General features: G+C 35.1%; 1 protein-coding gene across 1 annotated transcript in view; it reads left to right on the forward strand.

Moving 5' to 3' along the window:
* Window positions 1–15,200, forward strand: part of LOC145988272 (RNA-binding protein NOB1) — a 41,537-nt gene that overhangs the window by 7,845 nt on the left and 18,492 nt on the right. Inside the window, exons 6-7 of the mRNA XM_083123140.1 lie at window positions 908–1,147; window positions 9,296–9,431. Coding sequence (XP_082979266.1) covers window positions 908–1,147; window positions 9,296–9,431 — 376 coding nt within the window. The remainder of the gene's footprint in view (window positions 1–907; window positions 1,148–9,295; window positions 9,432–15,200) is intronic.

Consider the following 15,200-nt stretch of genomic DNA (forward strand, 5'->3'; position numbering starts at 1 on the left):
ATGGTAGGAAACTTTCCAATTAGGACATACTGTACAGCCAGTGACTTCAACTGGGTCCGAAAACCGGGGGCAAAGACAGTATATTTTCCTTTGTAGATAAGATTTAGCATAGTGTGGGGGCAAAAGTGGAAAAAACTGGAGGGCAACCTGCCCCCTAATTGCCACCACTGCTGTACACCATGGCAGTGGTTGCAAGAAATGATGAATCTATGAAAGGAAAATAACATTTAACAGTTTTAAACTTTAAATACAATCATTAATAACTACAGTTGAACCCCGCTCTATGTTCCCAGATTTTACATTTTCCCGCATTATTCTTGGTGGTCCCAACATAGCAAAATCTTATATAATTTTCCTTCATTTTACATTTTTTGTTTTTTCAGCTTGGTCCCCTGAAAAACATAAATTCGAGGTTCCACTGTTGCACTTTAAAATTAAGTACAGAAACCCTGTTTTTATGTTTTCCTGCTTAATACGTTTAATCACCCAGGTCCTGGCAAAAGGCCATTTAAATTATAGGATGTTTACCCCAATCATATGTTTGTTGCATATACTTTTTCCCCAACTGTGCTAATGTCATAATATTTGTCAGAAGACTTCTCAATCCCCTTTTCCTCTTCCTTTCTTTTAGATATTTTATCTTGTGACCTAGAATATCATGCAATTTGAATTTCACTGAAATTTGCTAAAGAATCTGCTATTTATATTCTGAAGCCATTTCTTAACATTATTTATGTGTAAGTGGTAATTTGTATTCTTAAGAACCTTAGAGTAAATTGCATGAGGCAATCTGATTGTACAGTAACATACTTTTTCACTTGATACCCCAGACAATAAAAAGTGTATTATTCAAGTTTCAGTTTAACGCAATGACAAAAACTTTCATTTTCCTTTCCTTTCTTTGTAGAATGTACTGATGCAAATTGGATTGAATGTAGTGAGCATAGATGGTATGCTGATTCGAGAGAAAAGAACGTTCTTACTGCGATGTTACTCCTGCTTCAAAATAACAAGTAACATGATAAAGGTGTTCTGCCCAAATTGTGGTAACAAGACTCTGAAACGGGTGTCGACATCTGTGAATGAGGATGGAACCCAGCAGGTGTACATAAACTTTCGGAAACCTCTCACTGCGAAAGGAAAGAAGGTGAGTTGAACATTGCATATGAAGTGTCGTGTCACACTTTCTCACTATGGCTTAGATAAACATCACTGGTATTTTATTGGTTCAAATTTAGTCACAAGTGAAGGGCTCGGCTGTAAAACATGGTAAGTGACATTTTGGTCACAAAATGGCATACAACACTTTTGTGGAACCTGAATGCTAGTTATGTGACGAAGCCGAAAATTTATTGATGCTGATGTACTCATCTATATTTAACCGATTCCGATAAGATTATTCAACAGAAATGGAATGTTATTTTCAGCATGACAAAAATTAATTTATGTACATTTCTATTGCATATTATATTTATATATATTCTCAGAGGTTTAACCTTCACAAGCAGTTATTTGAATGCAAAATGAATTCTTGTTGTTAATATTGTAAATTTAATGCTGGTAGGTTCAACTTCAGAATCATTTCTGAAAGTAACCTACTTCTGTTATCGCTAATCTATCCAGCAACGCTGAATACTGATGCATGTCCAAGTATTTTTTCACCACTTGCTTCAGGTTTGGATACTCATTTTTGAATTTCCAATACAACAGCGGATCCTGGTCACGTGGAATAGTCTGTTCAGCAATGTACTGTTCTATTTCTGATGTTGATTATTGCAAACTCTCATTCAGAGATAGTGTAATAATTTTTTATCACAAAGCTTCCACAGTGATGAAGATCCATAACCTAATTTTCAATAAATCTTAGAAAATTAAAATATAAAACTTATTAGAAGGTAAAACTCTAGTATTATCAGTACCTATTTAAATATCGAATTTTTGCCGATGCCGGTATGTCAATTTCTGCTGATATTCATACATTGGAAATTACGCACATGACTGAGTGATGACTTTTTAAATTCAGAATGTTGTATGTCAATCTATGGCAGTGGCTTAGCCCCTAAAGAAAAACGGACGTATTCACGTAATTAACAATCACCATAACGCATAACTATCACACAGTCTTTTAAGAGCCGATTTTTACCCACGTAAATTCATCGTCTGTTGCAATGGATACAACAGCGCTCCTAGCGGCATTGATGTCAATTATTGTTTTCCGGGGCACGTCGCAAAGGAAGGAGTGGCCTACACCCACCTATGCTACAGTGAAGGTCACATGTTAGCAGTGAGAGGAGGGGAGAGTGCAATGGATTTGAGTGCTGATTTCGGGGCTAGTTCCGTTGCGTCGCGTTCGATCTCGCGCGTTGTTCTGTAGTGTTTTGGTGGCTTTCATTCGCTATGTTTGAGTGAGTTTGGCAGGGTTGATGTTCGAACACAAATTGATGAAGGACATAGGCTGTCAATTACAAGATACAATGAATTTGTCCAGAAAAATAGGCATATATTAAATAGAATTATCGATTGCTTAAAATTCTGTGGTCGACATGAACTTGCTCTCCGAGGACATAATGAAAGAGAAAAATCTTTAAACAGAGGCATCTTCCCAGATTTATTATCCCTTCATAGAAGAGGGAAAACTAAAGAGGGAACTTCGTGTTCTTTATTGTAGTGAAGAGTTGAAAAACATAAACTCTATCAGTAGATTGCATTCATTTTTTATTTAAAATTATTTAGAGGGTACCTTTTCAGAAACAGTAAAAATGACAAACATAGTTTTAATAACTCCAGTGGCAAAAGCCGAATCTGAACGATGTTTCAGCACATTAAAGCGTATTAAAACCTGCTTAAGAAATGCAATGGGACAAGACAGACCAAATGCCTTGGCACTTGCTTACAATAGAGATAGAATACATTTCAAACATAGAGGGCTACAACGAAAAAGTAATAACAAAATTTGCTGAGCAGAAGAAGAGGAGTCAACGTTCGTAGAAAGGTATGTTTCACAACAATACCTGTTTCTTTTGTAATCATGTGAATTGTCATTATATTTTATTTTAAATTCTTTAAAAAAATAAGTCCAGTTTTGTAGTTTAGAAGAAGACAAATACCCATTTTTTTTATAATTCATGTAATTTGTCATTACATTTTAAATTCTTTCAAAAAAGTAAGTCCAGTTTTGTAGTCTAGAAGAAAAAAATACCTATTTTTTGTAATTCATGTGAATTGTCATTATATTTTAAATTCTTTAAAAAATAAGCCCCGGCCAAATTAGAGGCCACGAGACACCACTGATCTATGGGCATTTTGAAACAAAACTCTTGATAGATTGATATACCTACTGTCCATTTTTTTCCACTACGAAGTGGATGTAAACAAAAGCACGTGTTCTAGAGAAAGCCAGTGCTGCCCTATTGGTGGATTCTGGCAGTAGTCCCTCCGCAGACCTTTTGCACCCTGATAGATAGTCCATTCAATGCAGTCTTGAAACTAGAGTAATACAGCATTGTATGCTGTTCAAAGCATTTACTAGCCTTATCCTTGCTTATGAATTCATAACCATTCTTTAGTAAAGCACCTACGGTGACATTCACTCATTCAAATTAACGAAATTCCCGCTACTTGTCCGTCACTCTGTGTTGTGCAGTGTTGCAAATTCGCAATATTAAGTAAAGTCTATAATCTTGAAACACCGAACTAGACAGAATCAGAAAACATGATTTATAGACTGACAGTGACTGACATGGGAATCTCTAGTTTACACACGTGTTGATGTATATACCACAAACACGCACACACTACTTTGAACTTCATGCGTTTTATCTAGAATGGTAAAATCAACACACTGCAAAAGATTGTAGGGAAACCTTTGAGAAAAGCCAAAGTGCTTGGTGCAAATACAACCAGTGATGCTTAAAATCGTACGGAATGTTACTTTAGCATTTATTAAATGATCCACCTACGCTTCCTTTCCTTTACTTCCCACATAAAACATGCTCAGATTTCAGGAACCTGAATTCCCCCAGCTTGTCAAAGAAAAATGCCAGATGCATACACTGGCAACTTCTTCCAAGAAGGAATTTGTAGAGGGCGGGGACACAAGTTACAGATGGGCAAACTGTGCCATTCAGTGTTGCTACCCGACCTTTGTAGAAACATCGTTGCAATTCGGTAATATTCCAAAGCTGTTATCGTATCTAATTGCTATATAGCCAACTTCGCAACTGCAAAGTTTTATTAATGTTCCAACACGCGTGTACGTAATAAGACCTTTACATTTCTTGTATCTAATTCATAAGGGAAAAAATAACATAGTTGGAGACACTACTTCTCGTGGTCAAGAATCTTCTGAAACCCTCAAGCACACGGCTATTTATAGCTTTCCTCTCCTCAACCCTGCAAAACCTGCCCTCCTCTCCGTTGCCGTGTGGTGGTTCTCGAGATTTTGTGTAGTGTTTATAAGGTTGTAAGTATCATTGAATGTTGATGTGGCTTCAACAGCAAGTGTTACAAAACATCTACATTTGAAACCTTGAACAAGTGGCGATACCAAAATTGCGGTGAATCCAGAGTATTGTGTTGAATCGTTAACTTCTGAACAGGTGTCTTAAAAACAAGCATTTATGCGGTCCGCAATGAAAATCAGCCGAACAAAAACGCGGATGGCACATTTTAGCCGATTTAGTACTTGCTGCCGTCAGCAGGAAAGTGGATGTTTTTTTTTTTTCATGAATATGAGTTTGTCTACGCTGGTTAAATTATTGCATGGTTCATTTGGTTTATCTTACTTCGCATTTCTGGCACACTTGGCTTATCGCGAGGATGAGGAGGAGTGATAATATGGTGAAATTGATGAAATAACACTCACAAAGAACATTCATGCCCAGGCCAAGATTCAAACTCGGGACTCCTGGCATTGTAGCGCACAGTGATCACACCGCTACAATGGACAGCTGTGTGAATTCTTCTTACATGGTATATTACCATTGCCGAGAACTGACATCGTTGGTTGTTTACCTCTATTTTATTATATTTTCTTCATCTCTCGTATTTACAACAGTGTTCATTTTAAAAACTAATATTTGCACATTTTTAAAAGTCACTCTAGTTTCGAAATGTTGTGGACACTGAAGCTAACACGTGCGCTGGAAGGGAGGGGCAAGTACTGGCGAATAGAAAGTGTTCACCGCGCGCATTAATACAAATTTTGGTAACTTATTGGCCACACCTACTTCGTTTTAAAGCTGGAAACAGAGTAATCTTACCATAAATACTGTCACAAAGTTTTAAGTAAATTGACACAAAATGCTGAGAGATATTGTAATATCCTAATAACATTACTGAAATGGATGCATGACAAATCAAAATCACAAATCATTATTCAAAATGGCCACGCTTAGCACGCACACATTCCGTAAGTTTTGTGACCACGCATCAATTGAATTACGCAACACATTGACTGTAAAATGAGCAACTGCCTTCAGAAGAGACCGCTTTAAACTTTCAATATTGGGATGTCTCTTCTTGCAAGCCATCTCCTGAAGCTTGGAACACAATTTGTAGTCCAAAGGGTATAGGTCCTTACTTGCAGAAGGCCAATCCGAAGTGGAAATTAAGTCTGGTACATTTGCCTCCAGCCACTGCTGTGTTGTTTGGGCCCCAACCCTGCTAGAAGCTCCAGTTCTGACCATGGAAGAGAGTGTTGTTGACATTCTTGACTAGTCACTCAAGCACTGTCTGCTGGTACACTGGCTGATGTTTTGACCCCTTTTTCACAGAAATGGAACGTGCCCTCATAGCAAATGTTCCAGACTTCATTTCCACTTCAGATTGGCCTTCTGCAAGTCCGGACCTATACCCTTTGGACTACAAATTGTGGTCCAAGCTTCAGGAGATGGCTTGCAAGAAGAGACATCCCAATATTGAAAGTTTAAAGCGGTCGGTCTCTTCTGAAGACAGTTGCTCATTTTCCAGTCGATGTGTTGCGTAATTCAATTGATGCGTGGCCACAAAGACTTACGGAATGTGTGCGTGCTAAGGGTGGCCATTTTGAATATTGACTTGTGATTTTGATTTGTCATGCATCCATTTCAGTAATGTTATTACGATATTAAAATATCTCTCAGCATTTTGTGTCAATTTACTTAAAACTTTGTGACAGTATTTATGGTAAGACTAGGTAGTATAGTTGGAATAGAAGAGGCCAATACCACTGGTATTGGTATTGGAAAGTGTTGGCTGGAATTTATTTACTGATGCCAGCCAGTATGTGTGGAAAAACTGTATTTTGTGATTACTAGAGGCACATATTTTTGGTAAATAAAAAAAAGCAAAATTTCGGTACAAAAACAGTCAATTTTGGGTACAAAAGCGGTAATTAAAATTAAATTTCATTGTTATAGCGGTGAAAAATCTGATCAAAATCTGCATATAAAATTACATTTTGGTTTTAAAATTGTGACTATAATCCTAAATTTGGTTTTTCCCAAATTTGGTTTAAAAAACCAAACTTATTACACAAAATAAACATATTCCTTCTAATAGCACATTTATGTAGTTATCAAGGTTCTAAGGTTATTCCTGTATAAAGGGGTCCATGTTTGCTTCTCAAATATTTACAGCAGAATTAATCAATTTTCCGTGAATTGCACAACTCACAGGATAATTCAAACTTCAGATAGTGTCGCGTCGGTAAATAAACTCTAAATTTTGTGTTTAGGAGTCTATTTTGCAGTTCATTTCGCATCATTTTGTGAATAAGCAGGGTAGGAAAATGCACCTCACACCTTTCAGAAACATGAAAAAATAACATTACAATGTGTTATTTCACATCTTGTGTCTTCGTCAAAAATTAAATATGCATGCTTCTAGTGATTACATAAAAAGTATTTTAATATTGTGATCTAATTTTTGAATATTTAGAAGCAAACTATTGTTATAAATGATGCTGATAATTGTAGTGCACACTGCTATTAATCAATATTTTGAACAATGTTTCATTATTACAATTTTCAAGCATTGGCATTGATATGGGTATTGGTTCAAAGTAGTATCAACTCAGCCCTGTTATGATTTTAACATTTATATGAAGGCTGGAATTTTTTATAGTCGTAACATAGTAGGTGTACCGGAAGAGGTGTGCCTGGTTTGATTAAATATCGAAATATCACTAAAAACAATTGGGCATCAATGATACTGAAGCTATGAATATTCTGATTTTATAAAAGCAGAATTTGATTCATATATAACTCCATAGTGGGAACTAGGGATGTGCCGAAGCCGATTACCAATGTATGAATATTGGCAAAAATCCGATATTTAAATTGATACCGATAATACTAGAGTTTTACCTTCTAATAAATTTTATATTTTAATTTTGTCAGATTCATTGAAAATTAGGTTAATGGATCTTCAAAACTAGAAATAGAACAGTACATTGTTTAACAGACTATTCTACGTGACCAGGGCCCACTGTTGTATTGGAAATTAAAAAATGAGTATCCAAACCTGAAGCAAGTTCCGAGAAAATACTTTGGATACCTGCTGCATCAGTATTCAGTGAACAAGTGTTCAGTGTTGCTCGACAGATTTGGGATAAGAGAAGAAGGTTAGTTCCAGAAGTGCTCCCAAAACTTGTGTCTCTGAAGTTGAATCTGCCAGCATTAAATTTACATCGTTAAGAACAGGAATTCATTTTGTATTTCAAAGAACTGTTTGTGTACTAATGTTAAATCTCTGAGAATGTATACGTATATATTTAATATGCAATTAGAAATGCGTATAGAAAATTTAATTTTGTCATGCTGAAAAAAATATTCCATTTCTGTTGAATAACCTTACGTATCGGAATCAATTAAATATCTGCATTGGTTCCAAAAATCATCGGTGAGTACATGGGCATTGGTAAATTTTCAACTTCATCACATAGTGGGAATGCATCAGTAGAATTACATACCTTTGCTATAGTGAGAAAGTGAACAGTTGCTGCCAGCCAATCAAAATTGGAGTAGTTGGATAAGTTGCTCAAAAAAGTAACACATTACCATTACTTTGCTACCAAAAGTATGTATTACCAGTACCTTTACTTTGTCATACAGTAAGGACATCTAATTGTACACAAGTACAGTGGAACCCCAATTTGACATTTTACCTGCACTATAGATAGAACTTTTCTGGTCAATACATAAAATATTGGAAGTATTTTCTCAATTTTACATTTTCCTTCATTTTAAGTTCTTTAGCCACAGTCCCCTAGAGAAAATTTAGTTAATGTTTGCACTTTACTACATCTGTTCTCTTTAGTTATGTTTTCCATATAAACAACACAACAAAGCAGGTTTCATCCTGGCAAGTAAATCCTGCAAACCTAAATTTATCACTGTAACACAACTTAATGAAGTATGATTATAATTACTCATGTAATTTTGGTACAGAAAAAGTAATGTTACCAATGCCATTATGTTACTCTGCAAATTTGGCCATAATGTTAAGGCTTTGTTTATTCTCATGTAAAACACATTTGGTGTTATGCCTAACACGTTCCCTACCCCACCATCAGACCATCACCACAAGGTATTACCAGGGCTACCAGATATCCTCCTCTGTTATGTCTTATATTTTGAACATTCATAATTTGCTCAAGAAAATGCATCTTTCAGTTGGACAAATAGAAAATTGTGAAAAATTGGCCATGGAGAAATTTGTTTGAAAGTACTTGTGTGTGGGATCCTGAAATACTTTTTACAAGAACAAAAAAAAAACCTATCCTGTTGTAGTCTTCAGAAATTATTTTCCCAATTTTCGGATCCTGAATAGTTGGGAAATTTTGAATAGTTGTGCGCACTCTGCAAAATAAATGCCAGAAATGTCTTATGAAAATGTTTTGTTTGAGAAGTGAGAACACCATCATTTCAGGGAGAATTAGTGTTTTCCCAGAACTGTGAATTTACATCTAATTAGTTTTGAATTTTCAAACATGCTGGAAGTGGAAAAGGTCATGGCTAGTCACGACTTCCTGGCAATATTCCTTCCTTACCTTCAAGCTTTCCAACTTTTAACTATAACCTTCTTTCCTTTCTTTTGTCATTTACAAAACCTTATACGAATAACAGCATCAGCAGGTTGAAGGAATACATATTTTTTGTATTATAACATTAAGAAAAGGAAACAAAGTAGTTATTGTATTATAACATTGAGAAAAGGAAACAAAGTAGTTATTTCGATGTTCATAAATCTCGTAAATATTAAATTCTAATTTTAAAATGTGACTTTGCTCTGATACATTTTCTTCTCTTTCCAGTATACATTGCCAAGACCAAGAGGAGGGAGGCATGCAAATAATCCTATCTTATGTGAAGACCAGCGGATACCTCAACAGAAACCTTCCAGACTCTCAAGGCAGAAAAACAACCCTCTTGGTGATGACTATCTAGCAGGTACGAATATGCTTTAAAAGGTGTTAACGATTTAGGTTAGTAGCACTTTCCAGTAGTGACATGTTAAGTTTTTACCAAAGCATCCATAACTTCTCCAGGTAATTAAAGAAGAAAAAACCAGACCATTCCGTGGTGCTTTAACATGCAAATAACCAAGTTCAAAGTGTTAAAATGAAATTCAAAAGTATGTTAGGTGGCCAATATATCTCAAGCATTACCTTGAATGCTATTGCAAATTTGTACCATGTACATTTTCTTTACACATTCATGTGCTGATTTGTGGTCCACTGGTTGTTTATGAAATATGGATAGGGACCTTGATTTTGCAGTGTTTCGTAACGAACCGTAAAGTTCGTGGGATCTTACGAGTACCTAGAATGTTAACCAATTAATCAATGGGTGATGTAAATTACTCATCATTCATCCTCTGATGAGAACACTCGTCATTGGCATGATGAGAACACTCGTCATTGGCATGACGAGTTAACGCTTGACAATGCGAAAGGTACAAAATCACACTAAGGAATTAAACTGCAGTCCTCTGTTAGCTTCTCCAATTTGTCGACCAGAGCGTCGTTCCTAATCTGACCTACTGCTCTGCTAACCACCTCTTCTCTCAACTCCAATCCCAAAAGTCAGTCCCCTCTCAGCTTGTCTCACCTCTATATCACTAGGCCATGAAGCTCTTCCTCTATGCCTAATCGTGTTTTTTAATTGCCACCATGCAAACCGCTGACTCTATAACCAGAAAATTACCTGTTTCCTGAATGCTCAGGAGGTTTGCATGGCACAACACTGTGCATTGTAAACATGCCTCAGAGGTTGAGACAACTGAGAAAAACAAGTGAATGCCCTGGTCAACGTGAAGCATTCACTAACTAACTAACTAACTCTCTAGCCTTCTTAAACCCGAAGGTTCATGGCTGCAGCAACACAGGCCTTCCATCTGTTCCTATCTTGAGCAAGTTCTATATACTCTTTTCCATCCCTACCGATTTCCTTTAGGTCCATCTCAACGTTGTCCCTCCATCTTCATCTTGGCCTTCCTACAGGTCTCTTACCATCTGGTTTTCCAACAAGAATCCTGTAAACTCCTCTTTCCTCTCCCATTCGTGCCACATGTCCTGCCCACCTAAGTCTTCTTGATTTAATTATTCTAATAATATCTGGACATGAGTACAAATTATGTAGTTCTAAATTATGTAACCTTCTCCACTCACCTGTCTCCTCATCCCTTTTAGGTCCAAAGATTTTCCTAAGGATTTTATTTTCAAATACTCTCGATTTATGTTCCTCTTTCAATGTAAGGGACCAAGTTTCACACCCATATAATACTAGAGGCAAAATTACTGTTTTGTATATTTTAACTTTTAGTTTCTTAGATATTAAATGAGAAGACAAAAGTTTATGAAGAGAGAAGTAACATGCATTTCCTGAATTAAGCCTACTTTTTATTTCCTCTTTAATATAATTTTCATTTGTTAATATTACTCCTAAGTATTTGAATTTGGAAACTGGTTCAAACGAGTTGTTATCAATAATTAGATTTTGATTATTACCTAACACTTGGTTTCGGCCTGTAAGCATATATTTAGTTTTCTCTTTGTTAACTTCCAAACCTATCTCTTTAGCAGTTTTGAAAAATATTTTAGCATTATTCTTAATTGTATTCACATCATCCCCCAGTAAGTCTACATCATCTGCATATGCTAACAACTGAGTCACACCATTTAATTTTAGTCCTTCTTTAGTTTCTTTTACCTTCCTTACAGCATATTCTAAGGCAAAATTAAAGAGCAATGGAGATAATGCATCTCCTTGTTTTAACCCATCATGAATTGTAAATTTGTCAGACATATTATTACCCACACGAATTTTACTTTCTGTTTCACTGGTGCATATTTTTATCATACTAACAAGCTTCTTAGGTATTCCAAACTCTACTAATATATTATATAATTTATCTCTTTTGACCGAATCATATGCTTTTTTGAAATCAATGAATAGCTGATGGACATTTTGATTATATTCCCACTTTTTTTCAAGTGTCTGTCTGATGTGAAAAATTTGATCTGTAGTTGATCTGTTACGTTTAAATCCACATTGATAATCACCTATAATTTCATTAGCATATGGGGTTAGTCTTGTTAAAAGAATGTTAGACAATATTTTGTATGTTGTTGAGAGTAGAGAAATTCCACGGTAATTATTGCAGTTCATTTTATCACCTTTTTTAAACACAGGAACAATTATGGATTCTTTCCACTGTTGAGGGATTTCTTCTTTATTCCATATTAAACAAATTAATTTATGAATTTGTCATATTAATGAATTTCCACCATATTTAATTAACTCAGCTGGTATTAAATCAATGCCAGGTGCTTTGTTATTCTTTAGCCTTTTAATAGCATCTTTAACTTCAGTCAAGTTAGGTTCTGGAACTAAAGGTTCTGCTGTGTGGACTTCATTTACTTCTGATTTATCTCCTACATGGACATTTAAAAGGTCATTAAAGTAGTTCTTCCATCTATTTAGAATATCGCATGGGTCAGCTAGAAAATCACCGTCTTTATCTTTTATCAAGTTTACTTTAGGTTGCCACCCCTTTCTAAATTCATTTACACCTTTATATAAATCTCTGATATTTTTATTTTTGCTGTTTGTTTCAATTTCGTCAATTTTGCTTTTCAAGTAATCTCTTTTTTTACTTCTAAACGTGCGGTTAACTTCTCGCTTTATTCTATTATAATTGCTTAGATTTGTATCATCCGAGTTATTTAACCATCTAAGTCTAGCCTGATTTCTTATTTCTATTAGATTATGACATTCATTATCAAACCACGGCTTACTTTTTCTTGGTTTATGGTATCCTATACTTTCTTTAGCTGCTGATTCTATTGCATTATGTATGTGCTCCCAATTCTTATTTACGTCTGTTTCATTTATATTTTCATCATCATTTAAATCCTGCAAAACATCAAATCTATTTGATAGTTTAATTTGGTAATCTTTCTTAATTCTTTCATCAACAAACTTTCCTGTATCAAATTTTATAACTTTTAGATTTTGTTGCTTATGATTTATCACTGAGAGTATTTCTCTTAATTTAGCAATTACTAAATAATGGTCACTGGCACAGTCAGCACCTCTATGTGTACGAACGTCAATTATACTAGTATGCCTTCTCTTATCAATGAGAATATGATCTATCTGATTATGAGTTTTACCATCTGGAGAAGACCAGGTATATTTATGGATATCTTTATGTTTAAAAGTGGTACTTTTCACAATTAAATTCTTTGAGGTTGCAAAAGTAATCAATCTTATACCATTATCATTATTTAATTCATGAAGACTTTCTTTACCAATCGTGGGTTTAAATGTCTCTTCTTTGCCAATCTGTGCATTACAGTCACCTAACAGAATTTTCATATCATACTGAGAAAATTTATCGAAGACCTGTTCTAACTCTGTATAAAAATCATCTTTATCTTCCGTTGGTGCATGTATGTTTATTAAAATAATTTTACACCACCTACCCTGTAAAACTGCATATGATATCCTATCATTAATAAATTCTACTGTTTTAAGAGCCGAGATAATTCTATTATTTATGAAAAAGCCTGTTCCAAAATTATGATTTTCAGTACCACCATAGAAAAAAGTATAACTTTTAGTTTTACAATTCCCTTCTCCTGGCCACCTAACTTCCTGGACAGCTACTACATCTAATTTATACTTCACTATCTCATTAACTGTACACTGAAATGCCCCAGGCCGGTAAAGGCTCAGAACATTCCAGGTGCCTAATTTAATATCCTTATTCCTAATGAAGATCTTATCCTTAGTCCAGGGACCTCCCAAAGTAGTCCCCACCCGGAGATCCGAACGGGGGACTATTTTACCTTGGGAACATCCATGGCCTTATATTTCTGTTTCTTGACATGTCTTTTTACAGTGCAGAGTTGTCAGCTCTACGCCTAACCCCCAATATGAATGGAGGAACTACTACACAAGACAAACACAAACATATTAGACAGCACAATTACTACACAAGACGAACACAAACACATCAGACAGCATAACTACTACACAAGACACACACAAACACATCACAACTATAACACATATATATATATATATGTATCCTATATACACGGTAATTAGTAATTTCCTCCATGGTTACCAAAATGAATAAAAAACAAACAAGACAGATAAAAAGTTGAAGGTGGCTACACTGATAACGTAACGTGAAGCATTCAGAGAAACTTAATAAAATAAACATATAATCTTAGGGATTGATACGTTGGTGGAAAAAATTTTCCATGTTGAAAATTTAAAAGTCAAATCGTAAAGCTTGACATGACCCAGGTTCGCCAATTCCATGTATTTTCTTAGAAAAACAAACATACAAAATATAAAAAACAACAAAACATAGCTTTCTTTTGATTTCCTAACCCAAAAAAAAATTCCATTCCCTAAAACATTACAATCAATAAAAACAAGTACGCACGTCGATATGATATAAAAACAATATTATGTATGATTATATGACTAGTAATTACAAAAATTTATGTCATTAAGTAATATAACTCGCGATATAATGCAATTGTACGTGCGTAAGTTGTTTTGATGTAGAATTGCTCGTTTCTACAAGTCGCAAGCGCGTGGTCATTAGTCTGTGCAAGGCTTGGCTTCCCATGTAAACAAGACCTGAAATGGCCGCAGTTCTCGCAAGGAAAACTAGAGTCAAAATGTTTCTGTGGAAGTAAGCCCAATGTGGACCCTTCAAATAACTTGTAAAACTAAAAAAAAAAAAAAAAGTTTATAAGTACGTACACAAAACGTGGATTATCACATATGTGAGTGAAATCGTAAAATAAGCATGTATACACAAGTGTTCACTGTAACATCATCATTATATACACATCTCATTGTTTCTGCAAGTAAAAGCCTGAGTAAACCAAAATGTAATATGTGTGCTAAATGTATAGCCACTTCACTTATAACAAGATGAAAGAAAAGCACTGTTTATATCAAATCTTCCCTTCTCTGCAAGCCAAATAAGCCTTGTTAAAGATATGAACTTTCAATGGCTATCCTGGTTATTCCTATATATGAGTATGAAATGTTCGATGCACATAATTAATTACACTGAAAACTGTCGCAGGCAAAAAACCTAAATATAACGTTTGATTTCCTTGCCTATGTTGTTATGTACACTGTAGTGTATATATAGCTTTGTACTTATATAGCCTTGTAAATACTGGTGTGTAAGTGCACACAAAAAAAATCTTGCAAGTATCCACCAACTGTCTGCTCTGATTGTAAACATCAGAAACTGTCCGGTGTACAAGTGTGTTGCTTACTATGTTCCATGTTGGTGAAACAAAATTAACTGCTTGAAAGAAACATTTGCATAAAACATTGGCACTAAAGCATACTTCTTGAAATGTTCGAAAGTGCTGTAGTTATGCTTGTTATTGCTTGCATGTATGGTTGGTTATCCGTTGTGAAAATTTCTTCTTAAAAAAAGATATACACTAGTTGTTGCTAGCATTGGTTAATTGACACAACTGGCGCTTGTCGCCTCCTTGTAGTATGATGTGAACTATAATGCATGTTAAAACTGGCTAGCATGCATGGTACGGAACTGAACATGTGAAGAAAGGCTATGGAAAAGTATTGTTTCCCATAATGCACTGTAAATATCCACATAAATACACATGATATGAGCTTGCATGTGTATGTGTGGGAAAACACTGTAGC

The sequence above is a fragment of the Lepisma saccharinum genome, chromosome 1 (genome assembly GCF_977018435.1).
Source record: "Lepisma saccharinum chromosome 1, izLepSacc3.1, whole genome shotgun sequence".
NCBI classification, from domain to species: domain Eukaryota; kingdom Metazoa; phylum Arthropoda; class Insecta; order Zygentoma; family Lepismatidae; genus Lepisma; species Lepisma saccharinum.